This window comes from Peromyscus eremicus, chromosome 17, assembly GCF_949786415.1.
Source record: "Peromyscus eremicus chromosome 17, PerEre_H2_v1, whole genome shotgun sequence".
NCBI classification, from domain to species: Eukaryota; Metazoa; Chordata; class Mammalia; order Rodentia; family Cricetidae; genus Peromyscus; species Peromyscus eremicus.
In genome coordinates, this window is record NC_081433.1 from 47,507,182 (window position 1) to 47,533,586 (window position 26,405).

The 26,405-nt window shown below is 34.9% G+C and overlaps 1 protein-coding gene and 1 long non-coding RNA gene across 2 annotated transcripts in view; both read right to left on the bottom strand.

The window, feature by feature from the left end:
* The window catches only part of Galntl6 (polypeptide N-acetylgalactosaminyltransferase like 6), a 767,544-nt gene extending 757,318 nt beyond the window's left edge, over positions 1–10,226 (bottom strand). Inside the window, exons 1-2 of the mRNA XM_059244461.1 lie at positions 10,214–10,226; positions 9,317–9,447 (exon numbers count right to left, since the gene is read on the bottom strand). Coding sequence (XP_059100444.1) covers positions 9,317–9,447; positions 10,214–10,226 — 144 coding nt within the window. The remainder of the gene's footprint in view (positions 1–9,316; positions 9,448–10,213) is intronic.
* A 6,505-nt stretch (positions 10,227–16,731) lies between these two features.
* LOC131894355 (uncharacterized) overlaps positions 16,732–26,405 on the bottom strand; it is a 60,801-nt gene continuing 51,127 nt past the window's right edge. Inside the window, exon 3 of the long non-coding RNA XR_009374897.1 lies at positions 16,732–16,796. This is a non-coding gene — a long non-coding RNA (uncharacterized LOC131894355). The remainder of the gene's footprint in view (positions 16,797–26,405) is intronic.

Genomic DNA, 26,405 nt, shown 5'->3' on the forward strand with positions numbered 1-26,405 from the left:
AAATGAGTCGTGAAGTCTGATGGAAATCCCTGCCTCCCACCCACCAAGAAATCTAGCAAACCTGAAAATCTGAGATAATAGCCAAGATCTTTTATGTTAGAGCGAAACATCAGGTAACCTGACTGTAGGGAAAACAAAGGAGAGTTGTGTTTTTGATTGGTGGAAGCTGAATGTGTACTAATATAAGAAAGAATTAGAAAAAGCTAAAACTAGAACTTCAGGTTCAAAGAGCATTTATTTCTTTCTGAGTTTTATTTACCCAAAGGAGTAATTGGTCATCACTGAAAATGTAAGAAAGACCAGTTCTAGGGAAGATAGATGACTACAATTGATTTTAGTGAAACATGCCTAGGGGCCTCCATAATGAAGACCAACTTAAAATGGAAAAGATTTAGAGCCTTAATCCAATTGGGGTTCTCTGACGATTTCAGTTTTCTCTACTATTCCTGTCTCAAGAAAGGTTCAAGATGGAAGGAGAAGAGGTCCTCACAAACTGCTGATAGTGATCACATTCTGTTTAATCCATAAAATTATATGATACTCTTCCAACCTGCAAATATCATACCAGCAGAACTCTGGTATAGTAGTAGTGGATGGAAAGTGAAAGAGCTGAATGAAATAAGAAATAATCTGTGTATAATAGTGTCCTCGGCTAATTCCAAATAGAAAGACAATATCAATACAGAGAGACTGTGGGAAATTAAAGCTCTGGGTATCTCCAAGGGATGGGGTTGGCGTGCAAGAGAAATTATAAATGTTTAACAGAGACTAGTTCTCTCAGATTAGTATAAACTTTTATGCTAGAGGCCTATTTATATAAGTTCCTATTATCTGATACATTTTATTTGTCTTTCAACAAAAAGGTTACAAAATATTCTGAAAAGCAAATAAGCAAACAATACCACATACTATTTATAGGCAAATAAAGTAATGGAGCCATAATCTGACAGAATAGGATTTTAGAATTACTTAGTGAATTAAAATAACCAATTTATATGTAAATGGAAAAACAGACAATAGTACATCAGAAAAGGTGAGAAACAAAAAACAAATAAAGATGTAAGAGATTGAGAAAGAATTATAAGAGATGACAGAAGTAAAATAAGATAATAATGAAAACTCACTTTGATGGCTTCATCCATAGATTTGGTATTATCGAGAAAATAATCAATGTACTTAAAAATATGTCAAAAGAAAGTCTCCTGACAAAAACATGAAGGGATAGTATAATGAGAAATACCATTCAAAAATCGTGTCAGGGAAAATACTTGAAGCAAAATTCACTGCTTTTATTTTTCCATTAACAGGAGACACCAAACCAATGATCTAAGAAGCAGGGAGAATCTCAAGCATGATAAACACAAGTAAAAGCAAACAAAAACACTAACTATAAGTCTTTTATGTTCAAAATTCAGAAAGCCACTAATGCAAAGTATATCCTGAAAGAAGCTGAAGTAGGGTTGTGGGAATTGGCACCACATTACCAAGATGTTAAGGCGATCATTTGCTGTAAACTAGAAGTAAGAAAAGTCTCAAGTAGAATACTGAACTCAATAGTATGTGCAGAGATGACGGACCACACTGGTGGAAACCCATGAACTTTGGACTGGTGGCTGTGGAGCCCCCATGGGACTGGACTAGGCCCTCTGGACATGGAAGACGGTTGTTTGGCTCGAACTGTTTGGGGGGCACCCAGCCAGGGGGATCGGGATCTGTCCCTGGTGCATGGGCAGGCTTCTGGGAATCTGGTGTCTCTGGTGTGACACCTTGCACAGCCTTGGTGCAGTGGGAAGGGGCTTGGTCCTGTCTAGGCTCAGTGTGCTGGGCTCTGCTGACTCCCCATGGGAGACCTCGATTTGGGGGGATGGGGGGATGTGGGGATGCGGGGTGGCTTGGGAAAGAGGGCTGGGGAGTGAGATGGAGAGGAGGGGAGGTCTGTGGATAGCATGAGGTGTGAGTAGAAAATTTAATAAAGAAAAATAAAATTAAAAAAAAAGAACTCTGCATCTAGTGACACATTCTTCGGAAATGTTCAAGTGAAATTCTAACAGAAATAAAAACATTCCATAATAATAATCTAAAGAGAGCCTAGTACCTAAGTTAATTTCAGACAAATCAGATTTTGGGAGAAGGAAGCGTATTAGTTTAAAAATTGATGCTACATAATGCTAGGTGTTGAAACATCTAGGAACACAAACAACCTTAATGCAAGTATCTAACATCAGAGAATCATGATGCATTATAAAAACATTGATATAATTTCATGACATAGAAACATCAGCTATTATAGCTGAAAACCTTATCTACCAGCACTATTTTAACAGCTGATTCACTAGACTGGCCCAAAATAGTTAAAAGTAAAACAGACATAAACAGATTAAGTTGGCATGGAAAGACAAAAACAAACAAAAAAACCCAAAACCTTTTGAATAGATAACACTGACAGAGAAGAACAAAGCTGAAGAAATCACAATATCTAGTTATCAAGTTTTAACACTAAAATTATCAAAGAACAACTTAATTTAAATTAGTAGAACAGTAGTTCCAGAAATGAAAATATGCGTACTAATCAATTGATCTTTGTCTGTTGAGCAAACGCATTTCAGTGGATAAGGAGTCTTTATAGCAAATTAATGGGCAGCAAGACAAGTCAATGTGAACATCTTGTCACAAATTTACATTTTTCACAAACATTAACCCAAAGAAAATAAAACACTAAAATATAAAATCCAAAGCAAGATTAAATCTTTGAAATAAAATTATAGAAAAGTATTTGTGCCCTTTGATTGGGTAATGAGCTTCCACAAATGAAAGGACAAGTCAAGAAAGAAAACTAAAAGTTAATATGTCTTTAGTAAAATTAAAGCTATCTGTGAGATCTATGAATAAAAATATTCACAGGAGACAATGTCAGCAGAATAAAAAGTTGACCATAAGCTAGAAGAAAATATTTTCAAAGTGCACACCCTTTATCCAAAGAGGGCTCAAAGTTTAACAATTAGAAAACAGCTCATTTTGAAAATAGACAAATGGCAGGAACTCATGCCTCATAAAAGTTGTATAAATGTAGTATTAATACACATAAAATTCATCATTCATATTTTCTTAACAATTATACACTTAAGCTTTATAAAGGCATCTGTAAAATGTCAAAATTCTCTAAGTGTCAATTCCTAATAAGAATGAATATATTCACTTTGGAAGATAAATTTGACAATTCTTACCAAAATGCAATGTAATATCTAGTTTAAGCTCTTGCCCAACTAATTTGAAAACTTACATCTATAAAACTATTTTATGCAAACATTTATAACAAGTTTATTCACTGTCTTCCCAAAGTACAAGCAAAAAAGATGTCTTTCAAAATATAAATAAATAATCAGTGCAAAACTTGTATACAATGCAGATCATCCAGCGAAAAAGAGAACCGAAGTATCAAGGCACAACAATAGATTTCTTAAATGCATATTCCTTGGTGAAAGAAGTTAGTTTGTAAAGGCAATCCTAAATGACATTTTGGGGAAAGGAAAATTTATAATGATAATGAAAGGAGATCAATGTCTGCCAGTTGTTAAAGAAGGGTTGGATAGATAAAGTGAAAGTATTTTTAAGATGATGCAATTATGAGGTGTAATACTGTAGCTGTTTGTAGGTAAAATATGAAATTTTCACAGTATATTGAATTTTGCCACGCAAAGACCAAAACTAAAACACCAGTACCAGATAGGTCATCCTGGCTTTCTCCCTTATTTACAAACACATACTGGATGTTAGGTAGAATTTAATAAAAATTAAGTTTAACTGTTATAACTGTATGAAATAGCCTCATTAAAGTGGGAAGGATAAAAAATGCTGATTTTAATAACTCTGGAAATGAGTAGAGAAAAAAATAATAAACAGAAATGTAACAATGCATTTGTTATGGACTGAATATTTATGTCCTTCCAAAGTGCTTGTGCTGGGGCATAATACCCAATGTGATAATATTAAGAAATGGGTCAGGGGCTCAATCCTCATGAGTGGGTCCAATGACTTTATGAAGATGTAGTGGGTTTCCCTATTCTGCTGCCGTGTGTGGACTTAGGCCAAGACACCTTGCAACAGAAGTTCTCAACAGACAGTGAATCTATTGGTACTTGAGGTGGACACTGAACAACAAATTTCTATTGTCTGCACACTGTCCAGAACAGTATAGCAAACGGGTGCTTCGTGCTAGCAATTCAGAAAACTTATTTGTGTATACTAGTTGAGAAAATCATCACATAGGAGTGTGATTTAACCTTCCTGATGCTTTTATTGTTATTTACTGAAAAAATTTAAGTAGGAGAGTGGATCCAAATGTGGTGATGAGGTGTTACAAGCTCAGTGTTGAATTGACATATAAGATCAGGAAGAAGCTAGAATTACTTATCTATTAATGACTGGATTGCAAAATATAAGAGTCTACTCACATTTAGGAGAATACAGTGACAGATGGTTACATATAGACATATATGTGTGTATCTGTATATACATGTATGTATACATAAAATCATGCATTTGCAAGTATATAGATATATATGTATGTCTATGTACATGCTAGTATACATATATGATATTATGGTTTAAAAATTATGTATCATGTGAAACATGCATTTGAAATTTGATTGCCATTGAGGTACTGTTGGTTGTTGGACTTTTTTAGAAATTAGCTTATTAAAATAAATTAATGAGGCGCTAGAACTACATAATAGGAGTTAAGAACACTGGTTGCTCTACCAGAGGGCCCAGGTTCAATTCCCAGTGTACCCATATGGAAGCTCACAACTGTCAGTTGCTCCAGTCCCAGGTAATCTGACCTCCAAAGACACTGCACACACGTGGTACAGAGACATACAGGGCTGTAAAATACAAAATACCTATACCCACCCAAAAATAAAATAAGAAGATAGAAAAGAGATCAATGCATTTCTTGCAGGAGTTGACAAGTGACTGTATGAGTAGGTTGCTTCAAAGCAAGATTTGCTTTAATGCTTTGTCTTTTGCAAACTTAGACACTTGCTCTTCTGCTTTCTACCATGAGTTAAGGCCACAAGAAGACTTAGAAACTATATAAAAACCAATACTGTCTATGAACGCCAAAATAAAACTTTTATTTTTTTATGAAATACCAGTCTCAAGTACTATATTTTGGCTTCCGAAAATAGACAAATACTCTTAGTAATATACACATGCATTTCTCTACTTCAGATGAAAGGACCAAGGAGCAAGGACATTACGTGACAATACACATACCTGGCTCCTTAACTTTGCTTGAAAATATTATTTAAGAGTGGAGACAAAGACTTTTTGGTGAAAAGGAGTGGTTCTAAGATGAGCTAAAACATAGTAGAAGTCCTTAAAAGCATAAAAAAAGATCTAATTAGCCAACACCGGACAAACCAAAAACAAAAACAAATGCCTTAAACAACAAACAAGGAACACAAAAGGCAACCAATAGAACTTTTGAAGACCTATTTATGGAATAATTTTGACAAAATTTTAATAAAGTAGCACTTGATCGAAACAAAAGGCATTAAATAATATTCAGGAAACAGAGCTGACTAAATGGAATGAGAAAAGACACATGTTCCTGGAAGAGGAATTCCAAATGATTCACAGGCATATCCCACCCATATCCATTCATCCTGGATATTCAGCAGAGTGAGTGGGGCTAAAGCATGGATAACTTCATAATGGATAAGTGTGATTTTGTTTGTTTCAGCTGTTCAAGGTCAGCACTGACACTGATAAATAATTCTCATACCATATACATTGGATACAATGTAATGGGAAAATAATTTTCCTCAGTGGCCTTCCTCCTCAAAATCTGTGCTCCAGTCTAATCATGAGAGGGAAAAAAAAAACATTTAAGTAAATCCTGATAGATAAATATTTTTTAAATTACCCAAGGAGTACTCCTCAAACTGTCAAGGTCATTGATAGCAAGGGATGTCTGAGACTCTATCAGAACCAGGAGGAGCCTAAAGGGAAATGATGACTAAAAGTTTTGTGAACCCCTAGAAGGCCTGATGAGATCAAGATAAGAACTGAGGACAAGATTACAGGGTGGAGTCCAGTTAACATTGTTTCAGTATTGCTTTAGTATTTGTAGTAACAACATCCTGATAATGTGAGATACTAACAAAAGAAGAAGCTCTGTTTGAGGTTTCTGAGGGCTGTGTACTTTTTGCAATATTTTTTATAAGCTAAAACTGATCATCTCATTATAAACATTTTGTTCTCTTAATGATGTTTATACCTTTGTAAGATTGGATACATCTGTACGCTGAGCTGTGTGTTTGTCTCTTATAATTTGTGGCGCCCCTGTCAAAATTTCTCATTCTTTACTGTGAAATGTATTATCATAATTAATAACTGTTAAGTAAATAATGAGGAGCAACAGACCGATTTCTCTCTGTGCTGTGTTAGTTTGCATTTAGATGATGATAAACTATTCATTTCAGTTGTTTTTATTTACCTACTTGTCTTGATACTATTTAAAATTGTGATGTACAAAGGAGTCTTTTGTGTGCTTTACCAGAAAATAGAAAATGCATTTGGCAAAAAGAGTTTGTGGAAGGGCAAATAGAAATTTGAATGAAATGGAAATTAAAATAGCAAGGCTTTGTCTCTGTTTATGATTAATAATATGATGAAATAAATAATTTTCCAATTGATTCTATGCTGTTATGACGATAAAAGGTTTATTTCAAGTTAATTACAATTGTGGACATGTGAAGATTGGGTGATAATGTCAGTTTTCCTTGATTTTTTTCTTATTTGTACATATTTGTCTGTGAATATAAACAAAATATCTGAGTTTTGAATATTTGAACTACTACACTGTTTTTGGACAAATGTCTCTGGTTCATCATTCATTAGAATGATAGTGATAATGTATTATCCCTCATGGAGTGTTTTTTTTTTTTAAGAAAATATTGAGTTGGGGTACTCTTAAAGGCAGGCTTATTGAATAACGTAAGTCCCTCAGTGGGTAAAAGTATCATTTAAAGAACTGTAAATTTCTAGTAGATAATTTCTGGAATGTCCAGATATTTCACAGTTGACATTTGTATGAATTTGCTTGGATAGAATTTATATGTGCAAATTTTACAACAAGAGACAATGGGATTGCTGTGAATTGGAGGAGAGAAAATCATTGCAAAGTCTAAGAGGAAATGTTCCCCTTTGGGAGTAGACACCTAGTGTTTTCTCAAGAACAACCATTAAAATTAAGACATAAAAATAACTCGAGGATTAACACTTTTTAAAGAGTGTGAGAATGTTTGCTATCTAAACTTTTCAAGTATTTTGAGTAATTGCTTATGCTTGGAGAAAGTCTTTTCATGTGTTGTTATATTTTCAAACAAAGATTAAAAAACAGTTCATTATTTCTTCTACAGAGTTGCCCTTTAATTACTGGAGGTTAGTGATTCTCCAATTTCCTACACAGATATGAATTTCAAAGTATCCATCACACCTGTCAGTACTGGAATTGACAATCTTCTTCCCATGTGTGTAAACATGGCGTTTGAAAGAAACAGCAGAGATGGGAAACAGTTTTAACTCTTGTTATAGAACTCATATTTATTTAAGCAGTTGAAACACCACAATGGGTTATCGTCTGTAAATCTGTTTTCTTTTAAATATTTATTATTTTCTGTATTCTTAAAACTCACAAAACCTCAAATCATATGGTTTATGGGGCTCGGCTCTATTAACATTTACATATACATGATTCAATGAATTTTCTAGTGTTTCCAGATTCATCACTAAGTAGTTTTCTTTCATTCACTGTTAAGCTTTAGAAGTTCCATATTTTTACACATACATTGACTATAGATCTTTTTATAGTCTGACACCTCTAGTTCTGCCATATAATTAAATGATTAAACATTCAGAGAGATAATTAGCATACTAATATAATTTAAAGTGGAAAAAAGTAAAAGGATATAAGTGGATAGTTTTGTTTTGTTCTAATATGTTCTTATGTTTTGAGTATTTCATACACGTATTCAATGTATTTTCACCATATCCAACCTTTGCTTCTCCTTCCATTTCCTCCCACACCTCCCTCTGGTGCCCACCCAACTTCATGCCCTCCCTCTCTCTCTCTCTCTCTCTCTCTCTCTCTCTCTCTCTCTCTCTCTCTCTCTCTCTCTCTCTCTCTCTCTCTCTCTTTCTCTCTCTCTCATAACTGAATTCAATTATTACTGCCCATACTTGCATGGGTGTGCTGCCATCCACTCAAAAAGAGACAACCTATCAGAGCCACACCCACAAACAAAACAAAACAAAACAATCTTCCTTCACATAGCAGCCCATTGGTTGCCAATAAATCCTCAGCCGGAGGAAGGGCTTCATGAGCTCTTCCCCCAACTATGTCGGAATATTAGTAAATTTGATCTTCTGCAGGCAACAAAGCTACTATGAGATCATGAATGCGAAAGTCCTGTCATATCTGGAAGACATGTTTCCTAGCACCCATCTGTAAGGTCTGGATACTACAGTTTTTCCACCCACTCAGTAGGTCTACCTTGTTGAGACAAAAGACACTATGATTTAAGGGCCTGGCTGTAGCTCAGCATTCACACAGGCATGAGTTGTGTACTAGTTCCCTCTAAGACTCATCCTGTAGGGTAGCTCCTTAAGTGTGAAGGTAAACAACTCAAAATAGCTTCAGGAAGTCTCCCAAACCGACCAGATTCACTGGGCCCCTTCCTGCCAGAGTAAGCAATGAAGACTGAGAGGCTGGATAAGACAATGGTTCTCCACTAGAGGGTCCTGACCCCTTTTTTGAACTTCTATCTTCAAAATCATTTACATTATGATTCATAAGAGCAGCAAAAATTATAATCATGAAGTAGCAATGAATATATAATTTTATGGTTGGGGTTACCACAACATGAGGAAATGTATTAAAGTATCACAGCATTATGAAGGCTGAGAACCACTGCTCCAAGACACGACAAGTTGCAAAGAAGATTCTTCCAGGAAGCTGGAAGAATCTGAGCTGTCTGGAAGAGGTTTAGAGCAACTGAGTCACTTGGAAAGGACACTATCCATCCTGTTGACTTGTTCAGTGTGCTCCAGGACCCAAGATTTTGTGAGCTGTCACTCATGTGGGGGTAGGTTTTGGTGATGCGGCTGTTTTTGAGTTATTTCTGCTCCTATAAGTAACCTTTCACCTATACTCCTATAAACAATCCCAATAAAACCCATTATTACACCATGTGGACATTGGCCCACACAAGGGCCAGTGATGGATAGCATCTTGTTGAATTCCTAAACTCACCAAACAGCCTTCAAATGTCTTCAGTAAGGATTCTGCAAAGAACCAAATGACACATTTCAGTAAATTATAGGCTCCTCCTTTCTCTGTTTTAGTTTTGTTTTGGTTTTCTTCTTCAGTGATGACTGACGCTGCTAAGAATAAAAGAAAATACTTAACAAACATGAGCTATAAAGGCATGTTTTAAAAAACTATAGAATGGAAATTCATTATAATGTCTTTGGATAGAAGTCCCTGTTGCTTAGGGATGATCATTAGCAAACCATGAATGCCATTCATTTTTATGTATAAGAGCTTTAGTTTGATTAATGTATTTAATCCTTGAAGAGCTGATTTGAAAGAATTTATAATCCTGTACTTTATAGCTGAAGAAATGGAGGGACAGAGAATTCAGATCAACATTGATGGTAGCATACATAGTAAAATGTAGAGACAGGGTTTGCACATGTAAATGCAGAGATTGCTTCAACGATTCCACCACCCAACTTCTCTAAAAGAGATGACATGGTACCTCTGATCAAATGGCTTTTTTAAAGGAAAGATTAGAAAACTGTTTAATCCTTTTGGAAATGGATGCCCAGAAAGTGACTGAGATTAAACATTCTAAAAAAAGGTTTGTTAATGTTTCCTTCAGTTCCTGGAGTAAGTTTTTTACTTTTCATCAAAAGAAAGATCCCATGTCCCTTTAATGCCATGTTCTCAAGTATTTACTGTTCTACAGTCTGGAGGATAAAGAATAAAAGGAGGCTGTTCAAAACATAACTCTCATCATGGGCTTTACACTGACTGCTATGGCATGAATTAATTATATTTAGCATGAAATGCCAGGTGCTTACCCTTACTGTGACCTAGAGATGAAATAACACCAACTTGATCTACTTAACATGATTTAAAACTCACCAACTGATTTCATCTGCTCTGACTCACATTCTGTTCCACAAACACAAAGCTGGTCTTATCTCCAAAATCTTTGATTTGTTATTCCTTCTGCCTGGAATGTTCATTCCTAAGCATTCATGTAACTGTTTTTCCTGTCATTATTCAGGAGTCACTTGAAATGTCACTTATTCAAAAATGCCCATCCCTGATGGGCTCTAGAGTAGTCTCCTGTCATTACCTATCACATCATTCTGCTTTACATTCTTGGTATCACCTATCAGCATCCGAACAGTGTCAGTGCAAATTACCAAGGCAGTTAGAAATAAAATATACGCAGTAATTTATCAAACAGAGCTGCAAGAATTCATTATAAAGGGATATATCATTAAACACCATGGGCATTTGAGGAACATCTGTACTTGTCTTTCCCCGATCATATTTGCTTTGTTTACAGTCTCTGGTCGCCTACCTTTGACTATGTTCCAAAATAGTTTGGAACTGCTTTTTATCAGATAGTCAGTGTTTGTGACCTGTAAAAAAAATACCAGCTATTTCTGTAGAAGTGAGAAAACATGAAGAAGTTTAGGAATAATGAGGAGGTACATCTGAATGCCAGCTAAAAGGCCAAAGGATGTTTTGATGTTCTCTCAATGGGAATTACTTCTTTTCCTTCCTTAATCTACCAGGTGTGTGCATCCTTTATCTACAGCTATATCTCCATTTACTTGACAGCCCATCAGGTGTAGTCCTACATTCATCAGATAGAACACGAAGAATACATTCTTACCCATCTTACAGTTTTAGTGCATGTATGTCAGACTTGGTGGAGGCTGAAAAACAGTAAGAGCAGAACAATGGCTGGGAGCACCGAAAAAAGGAACTACTGGAGAGTTGTCCAGAGCAAAGACTTCCAAATAAAGAACAAACATGACAGAGGCCAAGGGACTTGTCTGCTGACACTGCCCATACAGCTCACAATGCACATCTGATTTTGGCAGTGACAATGGACATGGGAGGAGATTAGAAAACAGAAAGGTGAATGCATTTCTTCCTCAGAATGGAACATCCTGCTGCATCTTGTGTGCTTATGATTTTCATACTGTGACTCACCAAGACTTAGTTAGAAGACTCATGGGCTATTTGATTGATACATCTGACATCTCTTAAGTCACCCAGGATACCAAATGGCTATGACTGCTCCACCAAAGTGGCCCCACTGTACATTCCAGTCTTCACAAAATTTACTTGTATTTCCTTATCCTCATGTAACACATTGCTAGTTAAGCCTTCTCCTGAAAACAATTCTATGTATTTTTCCTTCTGCAACTTGGAGACCATTGCTATTTTCATTATATTATTGTGTGCATTTATTTATCTCTATTAAAGAGCTACGCTGTAGGAAATGTGTTCATACAAAGGTGATATAATGAGTGTGCATAAGAATATCAATTTTTTTCTTTCCGTTATTAAGAGATTTTTTTTATTCATTTTCATACCAACCACAGATTCCCCTCTCAAAGTCTGTCTGAAAATGTAAGTTGGTATACTGGCTCCTTTGTCCACTCTCGCCCTCCCCACCTGAATTCTTGCCTTCTCAATGGCCCATCAGGCCACTGTTCACTCATCCCTTGAGTGGACACTTCACTCTCCAATGAACTTTACTTTCCACACTATGCTGTGTGTCTCATCGGAATTCTTCTGATGTATCCCATGGTGGCTAGAGAGCAGAGGGAAGTTCAGGAAGAAAGATTCTGATAGTAAGTGCTTGTGTTTAGATTTAGGGTGTGCATTATGGCCACATTGGAGGAGTCACTGTGTGCTCCATGCATTGTAGTGTTGGAACATGCAATGTGAATTTGCCCCACAGCTAATGGTGTTCACATTGATTTCTTAGTTAACGCAAGTCTGTCAAATTTCCTTTATTGTTTCTGTAATAAACTTTTGAGATTAACAAAAAAATCAAATTCTAATGGTAGAGGAAGCATAGATTTTACTATATAGGTTATCTGTGGGTTCTTAACTAAGTGAAATGTATGATTTTTATAACTATTCATTAGTATTTAGACAAATTAGAACTAAAAATTTCTTCAGTATGAATGTTGACACCGAACTTCACAAACATTCATGTAAAGAGTCAGAGACATTTGTTCAACAACAGAATTTGCAAACATTTTATCTCATATTAATACCCAGGCTATATGGAATATTGGTTAGATCACCCCTTCTTTAAATTATGGTAGCTACTAACCAACCATGACACCTTTCCAACTATGAGTTAATAAAGAAACACCAATATTAGACAGAGTTTTTAAACCTTTTAATATTATTTTATATTATACCTTTGTAACTTGAGTGATGCTATACATTTTAAAGCATTAGTTATTCTGTAGAGTACCCATGGGATTTAAATACTTGCTAGTATTTGTGTCTAAAAGTAATTGGTCAAAGGTTGCAAATAACTTATTACACAAACTAGGATACATTTAAGATAATAGGAAACACAACTATTAAATGAACATAGATTGCCAGAAACAGTGCTAATGCATAAACTGCAAGGCCATCATTACAATCCCTCTACATAATCTGCATCTTCAGAAGCATAAACAAGTTTGATCAGCATGTCACACTGACCACTTAGTGGTTAGCCAGAAGCTCGGGCCATCATACACTAGAAACTAATAAACTACAAAGACGTAATTTAAAAATATCATGTAAACATACATTTTTTACATTCTTCTATTTAGATGTTTGTAATGTTTATATCAAAGGAAGCATTCCCCATTTTGCTGAGAATGTAACCTAGAAACCACAATTTTTAAACTCTAGTAATAAAATGCCTCATAATTTATAACAGAGTGTTGGATTTTCTTAATTGATATCTCACAAAGTGGGTTTAAAAATTTTTTTAATTTCTACAATATTTTGAAAATCATCATCATTGGTTTTATTTCTTCATGATCAAGATCCTGAAAATGTCTTCAGTTTTATTTGTTTCATCAAATCCGTAAGTCAGTATTGTTTTTATCTTTAATGACAAAGTTGAAAGATTCCTCCCTTTCTTTTATTTTCTCCACAACCATTTAAATTCAAGTGTTCACGTCTCTCAAATTATTGCAAACACCATCCAATTTTTATTCTTCTTAAAGTACAGGACCCATAACTGCATATCTGTAAGTCCTCATGCTATATATTGATTAAAACTGATGTTATTTTTGAGCTATGTGTGTGGGGTGTCTGTGGGTGGGTTTATGCACAAGGGTGTCACTGTGGAAAGAGGAGTGAGAATCCCTGCAGCCCTGTTGAAGAACCAGTTGGTTGCGAAGGATGTGGCTGCTAGGAATTGAACTTGGGTCTCTTCAAGAGCACCACAGCTTCTTAAGAACTGAATTATTCTCCAGTTATTATTTTTCCACTTAGAGGGATGCAATCAGAATGTATTAGTCACTCAAATGAAATAGTTAAAGTACAGATTTAATTGACAAAAATGGAAAATGAATGACATGTTTGCATTGTCAGTGATTTATGCTATTGAAATGTATCTATTGACTATGTCTCAATTAGCTACACAGCTTCTAATATTGACAAACTATATTCTACACCTAAGCTTGGCCACTTTTAGTTACCAAATTCAGTTCATTATCTTTTAATTCAACTTAAAGTGACTTTAAAATATATAAGTTCAGTTTTACTTTTCCCTATCCAACCGAGAGTACTTTCCAAATGCACTTTTTCAATCATACTAATTATGAAAGAATTGGTTTATGAAAAAGTTTTACTATACATGTGTATACGTGTTTGACTGCTTATGCTATGTAACATTTACTATATCAAGGAAATGGGTTGAATTGGCCCAAAAGATCCCCTCAATAACATATGGGTAACTGAGCATTTGCAATTCATGGGAACTGCCACTAGATGGAAATCATAGACCACACTGATTTCATACCTAACCTCTATTTGGGGGATGATGCCACATCACTTTTATGGCTTCCCACCCCACACAAATTATCTCTTTGTTTATCTATTTATCCTTTGAAGTTGTAAATCACATGTACATTTAAGCATCTACATTTCTATTAGTATCTATATCTACACTTTAGAAACACACGTTTAGATGGTTGTTAGGAATTATAATTCAGTAGTATTTCAAATGTTTTATTATTAAATTACTTGGAAACTGAAGAGATATTAAATATATTACTTCACTTTCCATTGTTTTATCTAATTGTTTGATTGCTTACCCAATAAAAATATAATTCAAAGGACATTTAAACTCATTTGCCGTGTCTCTGGCTTTTTCTATTAAACTATTATTTGCCTTAATTTCAAATTGCAAAGTTGACGTAATCTGCTCCTAATATCTAGAAACTCAGAAACTCAAACTACTGGTTATGTAATAATGATACCTTAAGGAAATACAAGCTTAAGACTTTGGGGATCTAGTTGGCTGGTTAGCTCAGTTGGTTAGAGCGTGGTGTAAATAAAGCCAAGGTCTCTGGTTTGATACCCGCATGGGCCAATTGTGAGAATTACGAGATCTTTCAGGGAATCATTGACATGTCTATAGGACATGGTATTTTTATTAATTCCTCTTTCTTTGCCTCATTGTTTCAGTTGCGTTAAGGTTTTTCTACACATGATAATTTACAGACTTGAATTTGCAAGGAAAGTAAAGAAATTAACGTCGGTGTGATGGTTAGTTTGAAATGTCAACTTGCTACAGCTTAGAATCACCTGATGTGTGCTTTATGGGGTAAGAAAAAGTTAATTAGCATATCACACGTATGCACTAGGAATCGAGTAACATGTTAAGCCTTTTGTATACACCATCTTATTTGACTCAGCAACACTAGAAATTATTATAAATAGCTGATTATTGATTCATGAAAGTGTTTGAAAAGTTCGCCTCACTTTGTAACCATTCTGATGTTATTATTGAACTCATTCTCCTCTAATTAAAAGAGAATAATTAAGAACAATTGCTAACTTGCTGTGTGAGACTATCAAAACAAACACATAAATAGATGTGGCCAACCGTTTACTTTTGTGTTTATGTGTCTATTCAGATACAGTACTTGAAATAAAACGAAGCAGACTCCAATTGCATTGCTTAGTACATAGAGACAAACTCCGAGTTACTCTCTGCATCAGTGCCCAGCTTCAAAAGGCATTAGATTATAAAGGACATAAAGGACTATGCAGCAATTCATTCGAAGCTATTTTCTGGTACAGTACCTCATGTTTGTTTGTTCCATTCTGCAACTGGCTTTTCATATTGCTGACATTTGCATTCATGGATATAATTAGTCTTAAACATCAAAAAGCACTATTCATGATTTACAAATATATATAAATGATTCAAGGTAATCGAATTTCCTTAATGCAAGTAAAATCAATGTGCAGTCATGAGCAGCGGTCCTAAAATCCCAACTTTAAATTAAAGATAATTAAACTAGAGGCTTTTAACAACATGGGAAAAAAATTTCAACTTTGGGGGAGATTTTCTTATGTTCATTGCAACACATATTAGTAAAACATCAATATAATTGAATATAATTCAAGCAGACATTCAATTAAACCCCTACTGCATTTAAACTATGTGGAATTGACAGTTTCATCTAAATTACTGATGTTTTTGGAGATAGAAACCATTGTGATAAATAGCTAGTGATTACAATTCTCCAAATCCTTTACTGCTCACTAAAATTGCAAAGTTGTTTATCTTTCCTTTATTTTTGATTCCTTTTGTTTGTTTGTTTGTTTGTTTGTTTGTTTGTTTGTTTTGAGACAGTATTTCAATATTTAGTCTGGGCTGTCCTGGAACTCATTCTATATACCAGGCTGGCCTCCAACACAGAGATCTGCTTATGCTGGGCCTCCCAAATACTGAGATTAAAGGTGTATACATAAAACTGCAAGAGTCAAACTTGTAAGGGTCTTTTGGATGCTTAAAATTTACCATCATCTTACTAACAAACAAAAGTATTTAAGTGCATATGACTAGTATTTCAAAGTGAAGTAATAGTCTTTCAGAATACGCCAACAGCTTCTAAAATCTCATTTTTAAGGGCTTTGGCATTCTCCTACTATTTAAAAAGCACTCAAAGTAAATATGATTCAGTAATAACTCTTTCATAATTTCTTGGTACTTTTCTTATTTATTTGTCTCCTTTTGATAAAATTCTCTGACAAAGGTAACTTAAGGGAGAGAGAGTTCAATTTGTTCAGTTTCAGGGTCTCATCCATCATGATGAAGTTGTATGGTAGCTTGTCACTACATACACAGTGAGGAAGCAGAGGAAGATACATGTTTTTGTTCAGCTTCTTTTATCCATTTTATTTATTTTGAGTTTCCACTCCATTTGCAAATGTCTTATTTCCTAGGTCATTCCAGATCATATTAATTTAATAATCCATATTAACCATCATGGTATTTAAATTCCTCTATTCATCAGACTTTGAACAGGTGTTTCATTAAATATCTATGCTGTGCATGTCACTGGATAGTTACAACTACTCTATTGTTTCTAGAGACTCACAATTTTCCAAAATTGATAGGTCTTCACAGTGAAATTTAATACAGCCAATACAGTGAAAGAATAGTCTAAAATAGAAACACAAAAATACGAGAGAAAATAGGTACAGAAATACAAAAATCTTAAAGAAAATAGATTTGGATAGCAATTATAAGTAGATAATGTATGTCACATATTACTACATATTTGATTTAAGCATGAGCATTGTTAAACTTATTACAATTATAATTTTGTCTGGTAACACAAGACTTTTTTTTTGCAAATAAACTGTAGCTATTAATCTCTTCAAAATTCAATTAAATACACCCAATATTTATTTTGCTCATAGAATAAAAAATCTAGATACTAAAATAGATATAATAAGAACAAAGAAATTTGTTATTTACCCAACAAATACCAACCAAGTGTTGATTTTATGCTAATTCTTTTTCTAGAAACTGAAGGTGAACCAGCTACTCCTACATTGATGTTTAAGGAGTCCAAAAGGTGGTGAGGGATAAATTCAGTTTGACAAACTATTGATTATCACACACACTCATTAGCAAATTAAAAGATAAAAATATTTGGTTAGGAACGGAGTAAACCATATCTATGGACTTCAAAAATGAATGTGAGTGGCTTACAGATTTAAAAACAAAAGGAAGTGTGAAGTTAAAACTACTAAATGAAAAAAAATTGTGACCAGTGAGTACACTGGATTAGTATAGTATCTGATAGTGCAAGTGTATATTAAAACAAAGACCCATGTGTTAGAAGCAAGGTCACTGTGTTCTGGCTATTGGAAGGTGGAGAAAACCTTGGAGGATGGTGTCTTGAGAGAGGGCTTTGGTCATCAGAAACATGTCCTGGAGGGTGGTATTAAGACTCTAGCTATTTCAGCAACAGAACCCACAGGGTAGATGACCCAGAGACCCAGGACAGAACCAAACATGAGAGGAGGGGGTAAAAATGTCAATGTAGTGATGTCTAATGATATTCTACTATACTTATAGATTGGTGCTTAGCCCAATTGTCATCAGAGAGACTTCATCCAGCAACTGATGGAATAGATTCAGACCCACAGCCAAACATTAGGTGGAGCTCAAAGAATCCTGCAGAAGAGGAGGAGAAAGCCTTGTAGAAGCCAGAGGGGTCAAGGATGCCACAAGAAAACTCAAAGAAGCAACTAACTTAGTCTCACAGGGACTCACAGAGACTGAACCAAGAAGCAGGGAACCTGTATGGGACTGACCTAAGCCCTCTGCATATGTGTTACAGTTGTAGAGGTTGGTCCTCTTGTGGGACTCCTAACAATGGGAGCAGAGGCTATCTCTGAATCTTTTACTGGCTTTTTGGCACCCTAGTGCTCATACTGGGTTGCCTTGCTCAGCCTTAATACACGGGGAGGCCCTTAGTCATACTGTGCCGTGATACACCATGTTTTGTTAATATCGACAATAGAAATGGAGGAGTGCATTGGGCGAGAGGTGGGAAGTGAGGAGGTGGGATGGGGAAGGAGATTTGGAGGAGAAGGAAGGAGAGAGGGGAAACTGCAGTCAGTATGTAAAATTAATTAATTATAAAAAAAGACTCCAGCTGGTTTTTTTTTTTTCCTCTTTGACTTCTGGCCAGGAGCTGAACACTTTGCTTCTCCACACATTGACAACCATGGTGTGCTTTGCCAAACTTCCATAGGCAATAGAACTGACTGCTTGTGAATTGAAAATCTATGAGCCAAAATGAATGTTTTCTTTATAGAAAATTGTTATCTCAGGTATGTGATACAGGAACAGAAAACTTCATCACAGTATGTTTTAGAGCTGGTTCTGGGGCAAGCAGGCTATGAATTTTAAAGCATATTAAAATGAATTATTATAGGTTTCCTTAATTTGTCCGTAGTAATCTAAATGTAATAATTATCAGCATTCTTTTCCCTAACAAGATTATTTAATGGCACCATTTTAAACTCTGAAAATCTTCCTTCTGTAAGATAAATAATTATGTACACAGAAAATTCATCCTGTGTTGTGAGGCAAGTGTGGGGCCTCCACCTTAGCATTGGCATCATGGGATTAATGGTTTAGAAAAATTCCCAACAGGAAACAGAGCAAGTGTCTTAAAAAGGCCAGATCCCAGGCTTTGTGCTATTAACACATTTCTAGTGTGTAGAGTTTTTATCAGAAAAGAACTTCCCAGCTAACATTGCTTTGTGAAGTCCCTAGATAATCTCTCTCAATGCCATGGAATATCCATGTCCTTTTCAATATATCTATTTTGTCCCATTTTTCTAGACTGAACCCAAGTTAATATATTTTAAGCTTCTATTTGTAGATTGTTCATTTTCTCTGAGTCTGTTCCTAGAAGTCAGATCACACAAGATAAAGTTTCTTTTACAGGTCATTTTCTCTACCAACTAGTCAGAGATGCTCCTTTTATGTCTTAGTCACTCATGCATTTTTTTTTGTTTTTGTTTTTTTATAGTTAAAAACTGTTTTCTATTTGGGGTAGATTGGTTAGTTGGCATACTGCTTGACTTGCCTTGGGAGGCAGAGAACTTAAGTTGGATCTATGAAACACATTTCAAAAAATACTTGGACCATATATGGCAGATACTTGTAAAACTCCAGTACTAAGAAACTAGACCCCTGACCAGCCTAACTTAAACAGCAAATTCCAGACAAGTGAGAAACCCTGTCTCAAAAAATAAAAATAAAATAGCTTCATCTGAAGAATGACATCGGGGTGCTTCTGGTTCCCACACACAGGAACACAATATGCATGCTCATATACACTCTTTTCAGTGTCCATACACCTGTGACATCTTTGACTCTGACATGTCCATCCCCACTTTCACTCATAGTAGACAATGGTTCTCATAAAAGTGTCACCTTACTGCCGACAGACTTACAAGGGACTCTGTAGCAGTATTCAGTAATGTATCCTTTCTTATTTCATAATGAAAGTGCTGTCCCTTGTCATCTGAGACATCCATCCAACTGAAATACTATGTCAACATGTCTCAATCCAATACTACCAACTTGATTTGAACATATTTAAGTCGTCCTTTACCTCCTCATCTCCTTCTCCTCATGTTTTAAAATATACACAAAAATTTTTAAAAAAGACTACTGTTTGTATTTATGATCTATAGATTTAGGGAACTTTTGAAACAAAGTGTACTTTGTTTATTTGTTTTATAATTAGGATAGTGATAAACAACACCAAAGAATACTTTGATGATGTTTGGGAAATGATGTTAATACTAAACATGCAATATTTTAAGAGGGATATAATTTTGCCCCCAGCGATTGTTTCCAAACACATGAATGTGACCCATGCTGAACAGTGCTTGAATATCCCTTTCTTCCATCCAGACTCAATTTATATTGGTTAATTATCCTATGCAAACCAAGAGATGGATATTATAATCATCTTTGCCTCCATAGCTCCTTTTTTAAGTTGTATGAAATAGCTTTAAAAGCTCATTTAATTCCAGGCTGTTCCATTGAACTTTCCTCTCCATTTCTAAGCAATAGTGCACAGAACATATTTTAAAATTCTAAGTGCTTAGCCTGTTCTAGTTAGTATTGAATTCAGAAGTATCACTTGCTAAAGAATTTGCTTATGTTTTCTTACCCTATACTTATGTGTAACTTAAGAACTACAATTGTTATTCTTCTGAGTATTTTTGCATGCATATTTTAATTCACTCTGGAAACGTTATTAGCCTGGATGTTTAATGTAATATATTTTTTACTTTACTTATTTTTGTCACAGCATGAACTTTTGTCATGATATAATTTTTCTTCTGTCTTTCTACAAAACTCATTTAGGAAATATGTCAGCTTTATTCATCAGGACATTTAAGAGATGGTGTATGCATATCTTCTGGTGTGACCTTTCATTTATAACGTCTTCCTATTTGGCTTTCAGGATATTTGTTTTATAATAACCTATGCTAATTCTTCTCTGCTTCATAATTGGTCTGTTATAAAACAAATTGTTATAAAGGGCAATGTTTACAGTTTGTATTTTTTAAGCATTGACCCATAGCCCAAAAGCATGAGTTCTTTCTGCAGTTTCTTCAACAAATGCTGTAAAGGTCGAATAAGTTTTCTTTTCCTTACTCTTATATGAGTCCATTCATTTGTTACATAACCAGACTGTAAACACCGGGACAGCATGTTTTTAAAGACACAGCTTCTGGGAGCTTACCTCAATTCATAGATGGTGAAATTGATTTTTTTCACATAAAAATCTGGAATAATTAGGAATCAATGATCATTTAGACAGATTAGGAAAAAGGTGATTTTACAACAGATCTTTACCTTAAGCATGTTGCCTTTCATGGTTTATGGTTTTATAGACCATGTGTTCCCTCATTGTGCTTTGTATGGAATAGTTAAAGCTGAATGTTCTGACAATGAAAGTCTCACAGCAAAGGCTTAATTTGAATCTGAGTTTGGTCTTTTACTTTCCTTCTGCATATATTCATATATTTAAAGCTTTGGATAAGACTAAAGCATGTTTTTTGTGTAATACTTAGATGCATGTTTAGCCAGTGATCATCTCCAGTTGCTCAATTATTTAATATTTCATATTTTATGCATGTTTAGTTTTTGACAGTTTGGCATTTTTTACTGAAGTTTTTCATCTCTCAAAACACATCTAAAGTTAACTTACATAGTTTTCTAATAAATATTTACTCTTCATCTTCCTTTTAAAATTAAGAAGCATAAAGTGCCATGCACTAAGAAATGCAGTACAACAAAAGACTTGAGAGTAAAAATCATGTGATGACATAATTTATAGTCAATTTTGGTCAAATAAATTGCATATAATATCCTAGTTTCAAAATAATCCTATTGTAGGAAGACTAGATTATGTGTACATACCCATCCCATATGGTATGGAGTCCAAATCCCCTATGAATCCCAAAGCACATCTCTTGTTAAATAAAGTGACATTCGTCTACACCTAACATACCACACACCTCATAATACTTAAAATCATCTAGAGATTATTTATAATATCTAAAAATAGCATAAATGCTAGGCAGATATCTCAACAGACAAGAAAATGCATATACACATTTAATATAGATGCAATTTATTTTTTAAACCATATTTTATCACTGTTTGTGGATTTCAAGGATGCAGTAGATGCTGAGGACAAGAAGAACTATTTAAATTTATATTTTCTGAAGCTTGTTTAGTTTGAAATTTTAGTTTCTTTTGGCCTTTAGAGAAGTTTTACATTGTCTTCCATTATTTGCTTAAAAATAAGCCAGGCGGTGGTGGCGCACGCCTTTAATCCCAGCACTCAGGAGGCAGAGGCAGGCGGATCTCTGTGAGTTCGAGGCCAGCCTGGTCTACAGAGTGAGTTCCAGGAAAGGCGCAAAGCTACACAGAGAAACCCTGTCTCGAAAAACCAAAATATATATATACTTTTCTGAGTTTAATTATTGAGATGTTTACATCAAAGAATTATTGAATTTATAATTATGATGCATAGTCAATCATAAATAACCTTAGCAAGACTTCTTTAATAATTAAAACAAATACTAGCAACTCCTTGCTTTAAAACCTGCAAATAAGCATTTTCAATTTAATAAATATTTGCTGAATATGTGCTTAGCTCTGAAAGAATGATTTACAAACACCTAAAAATATAAAAATTACACTATTTCATAATAAAATCTCTTTAAATCAGAAATCGATAATAATTACAATAATTTATTAGTTGAATAAACATCTCTTGCATACATACAAAATATGCTGAGTATTTACTAAATGTGAGAGTGATTTAATGATGAATGATACTAACATGGCTTTCACAGGTTGGGGACCTCTGATTTCTGGAGGCTAATATTAAGTGACTAAAAAGATTTCATATTAAGAAAAGTACTTTCAAGTATTATCAAACTCTAATTTCCGGGGGAAGGATTGCAATATCTACACTGAGTCATGAAAAATTTGCCAAGCAGTCTGATCAAGAACAGTGTTTGTACAGGCCTGGTGATTTGAAACAGTGACACGTAATTGGGGAAATAAAGTAAATCTCGAATCTGCAGTCACAAGGTGTTGGGGCACAAAGATACCCACAGATCACTAGGGAAACTAGGAATATTAAATTCACAGGGTCCTCTAGGAGTTAAAATACCTGTTTTCCTACCTAAAAGGCTGGGGGTGGATTTTGTCATGCTGTCTATGGAGGAAGACCTCACCCACCTCTTGCTATAGAGGCAGGCATCACCTAAATTCCCCAGAGTGATTATTCCAGACTCTTCCCTCGAAAGATGCATCATTAGGGGAGATGTCCCATTACTTTATGGTCTTCTGACCTCTATGCTATCTTGGTCAGGGATCACACTAGACTCTAGGCCTTTTACTATAGAACTCACCTTCATGGTCACATGTACTTTGTAAAGGAGTTCCCATATAGTCACAACTTAAGCTGTATTATACACCTGGAATTGCACTGATTGTTGCCTGAAAATCTTTTCCCAAATTGTACTGTGTTTTAAATATGCTGACAATGAACGGCCTGTCACTAGACTCTCCAGAGTCTGATCCAGTTTGGCAGAGTCAATCTGTAACAGGTTTTCTTCTCATTTTTGTGGGGTTCACTTTCCTGTCTCACATCCGCAGGGACCCCCTCAGCAAGGATTATGAAGAAGGGGTTCTAGGACAGCGGAAGTTGTGTAGTGCCTAGAGGAGTCACTGACTCTCTTTGTTCTACACAGATCTGTGTGGTGGTGACCTGTCCCTAGAGGCACTGCTGTTGAGGACAGCATGCCGTCTAATTAGATTAGATGAAATAGAGGTGATAATTCAAAGAAGGAACCGATGAAGGAAAGAATGTGAAGCGAAATAGTTTGGGAAGAAAGCAGAGACTACACTGGATGACCCAGTTGTTTGGATAGGTGTACAGAATGAGAGTGGATCAGATTATCTGTGGTCATATCTGTGGGGGAGTTATATTAGTCATGTTAATGGATGAGAGATGATCTGCCGTTGTGGGTCCCACCATTTCCTGAACCTCTGTGACTTCTCTTCAATGATGAATAATGAACCGGACTGTGAGCATCATAAACACCCCCCCCCCCTGCCAAGTTCCCCTTTTCAGATAATTTTAGCACGCAGCAGAAACAAAGCTAAGAGAGACATAGAAATTCCTATGAAGTTGTTTTAGAAATATGAAGTTAATGGAGAAGATAAAGACAGAAAAGAGGCTGCAGGATTCCAGTGACTTCTGAATAGGTCATTGTGGTGCAACATCTTCAGGTATTAGGGAGAAGTCAGAGTACACTACGTGCAACATAAATACAACGCGCACACAACTCTTAGTGTGAAATCATTGATAAACATAAGCCGTGAACGTCTCCCTTTTTCTGATTTCCATCCTTTAAAAATGGTGGATTTATTTTATCACTATTGAATTGACAATAAGTGGTCCCAGGCTTATGCATAACAGCTTTTTACTGTGCTGTCTTTCTCAGCTTTTCAATATAATGGTTTGTTGCTCTTGAGATAATAGTTTGAAAAATCATACAAGCTGTCGGGATATTTGCATAGTGATTATATGCTGAACAGCAGCTTGGGTTTTCTGTTTCCATCTGTTTCAACTTAGAAAGTGTAGAAAGTATTATTATTATCATTATTATCAGCATTGTAATTATCTGAATTCCAAATTAGGCCACTGGAAAACTGCATAGAGTCTGTAGGTGGATAAAATAATTTTGCTGGAAATAAAACTTGGTTTTATATAATAAAGTCTTTTGAATTCAATTCCCTTCTCAATTTTAAAAGGGCAAGTTTATTCAAGTGTAAATAATATGCTCATGTCTGTGACTAATGAAACCATTTTAAAATAATAAATTAGTCTACAGAGCTTCCAACATGTATTCTTTTTAACACTTTGCCCTTCAGTCCCCTTGTACAATGAAGGTAATCCCGTCACTGCTTATAATCACCATTTATTTCTAAGAATAGAAACACTTCACTGATCTCAAACCCCTCCTTTTATTCCAGAACCAGACTTCAGGACTGAAGTAAAAGGGATTCTCAGACTCAAAACCGATTCAATAAATTCAAGCAGCTGTGCTCACTCATCCCCAGTGCCTTCTGGTTTCCAATGCCATCTAAATATTAAATACCTTCCCTTCCTTACAATGATTGCTTATTATTCATTTGATTTTAATAAGACTGCAAAAACAATTATAGGAAATTTTCATTCTATGACCTTCATTTTCTTAAGGTATATTTCTTGGGTGGACTGAGTGTGCCCTACCACTAAGACATTCAAAGATTAATTTTATGATATTCTTTCCTAAATAGTCTTTTTTTAACTGTATGATGTTTTAAATGAGGAATCCACCTGTCATCCTGAAAAGATAGTTAACAAGATTGGTGGTGAGTGAGATGCTGTTTTGAGATGAATCCTACAAAGTCCAACTGTACACTGATGTCACACTGTTATTGAAATTTAAGGATATACACATAGCAATTAAAGCTCACCATCATCCCGAAGTCTTTGCTTGTATCATCTAACGTTCTAAGTGTCTGTGTACTGTTCACTCACCATACACTTTCAGAATATAACACACATTTTTATATTGTATATTAGCATTACTATTGGAAAATAACATCTCATTATTTTATCTCAAGTTTCAATAGGGAAAAAGTCTTGCCTATTTCATTCTGTACTTACTTCCATCTTTAATATGTACATGTGGCTTAGTTGTAAAGTCACTTCATGAATAAATAGGTGTTTATGAGGATAAGCAGACAGATAAAGCTTTCTATCGTGAGCATACTTGTTTAGGAGAGAAAACTTATTGGAACTTCTTTGGTAAATATCTTTTTTCTTGTTTAACTTTGGAAAACATGGGGAACCAAGGAACATGGGACCTTTCGGTGTTCTTTCGAGAATCATGGGATAACTTGTGATTATTAGACTTCATGCTACATTAAATTGGAAATGTATATGATTTACTTCTTCATATGAACACTTCTTAATATTAGTGCACTCAGGCAAATTTCCCATCAACAATAAGCCAATGATTTAAAGTATTTCAGCATCAACTCAAGCTCATTAACCCTGATCATATAGAAATAAAAGGATTTTTTTGTTGTGAATAGAGATCTGCTTATAATCAACAGCTCATTTTTATAAAGACTTTATTTATGAAGAAAATATATAAACTCAAATTACACACTTTAATAAATAATAATAGTGCTTCATACCTTGATGCAATGAGGAGTTTAGTCTGAACACATCATATGCATATTTAGAAGTAAAATAGGACAAAATAAAATCTTTAACTTCTAAAATGACATTTTCGTCAAAGTTAAATAAATAGCCTAAACAGTTTTTTAAATGTTCATCATTCATAGTGATGTTGCATAATTATCAAAGGCCACAGGTGAAATTAATTACCTCAGTGAATATGTCAAAATCGAACTTTCAACCCCTAAAAAAATGTGCCTGAACATGACAGATAAAGGTTATTTACTTCCTTTCAAATTGTTACTGCAAAGGTGACAGGGGACAGAATCTTCAAACATAGATAGCAACTCTTGTCAAGAAGCAACATTTGTTAGAAGATAGTGTCTCTAAACAACCTTAAAGCAAAAAGTTATATCATTTCGAATATAATTGGTGTGGACAAAAAATGTATCAACACCAATGGAATT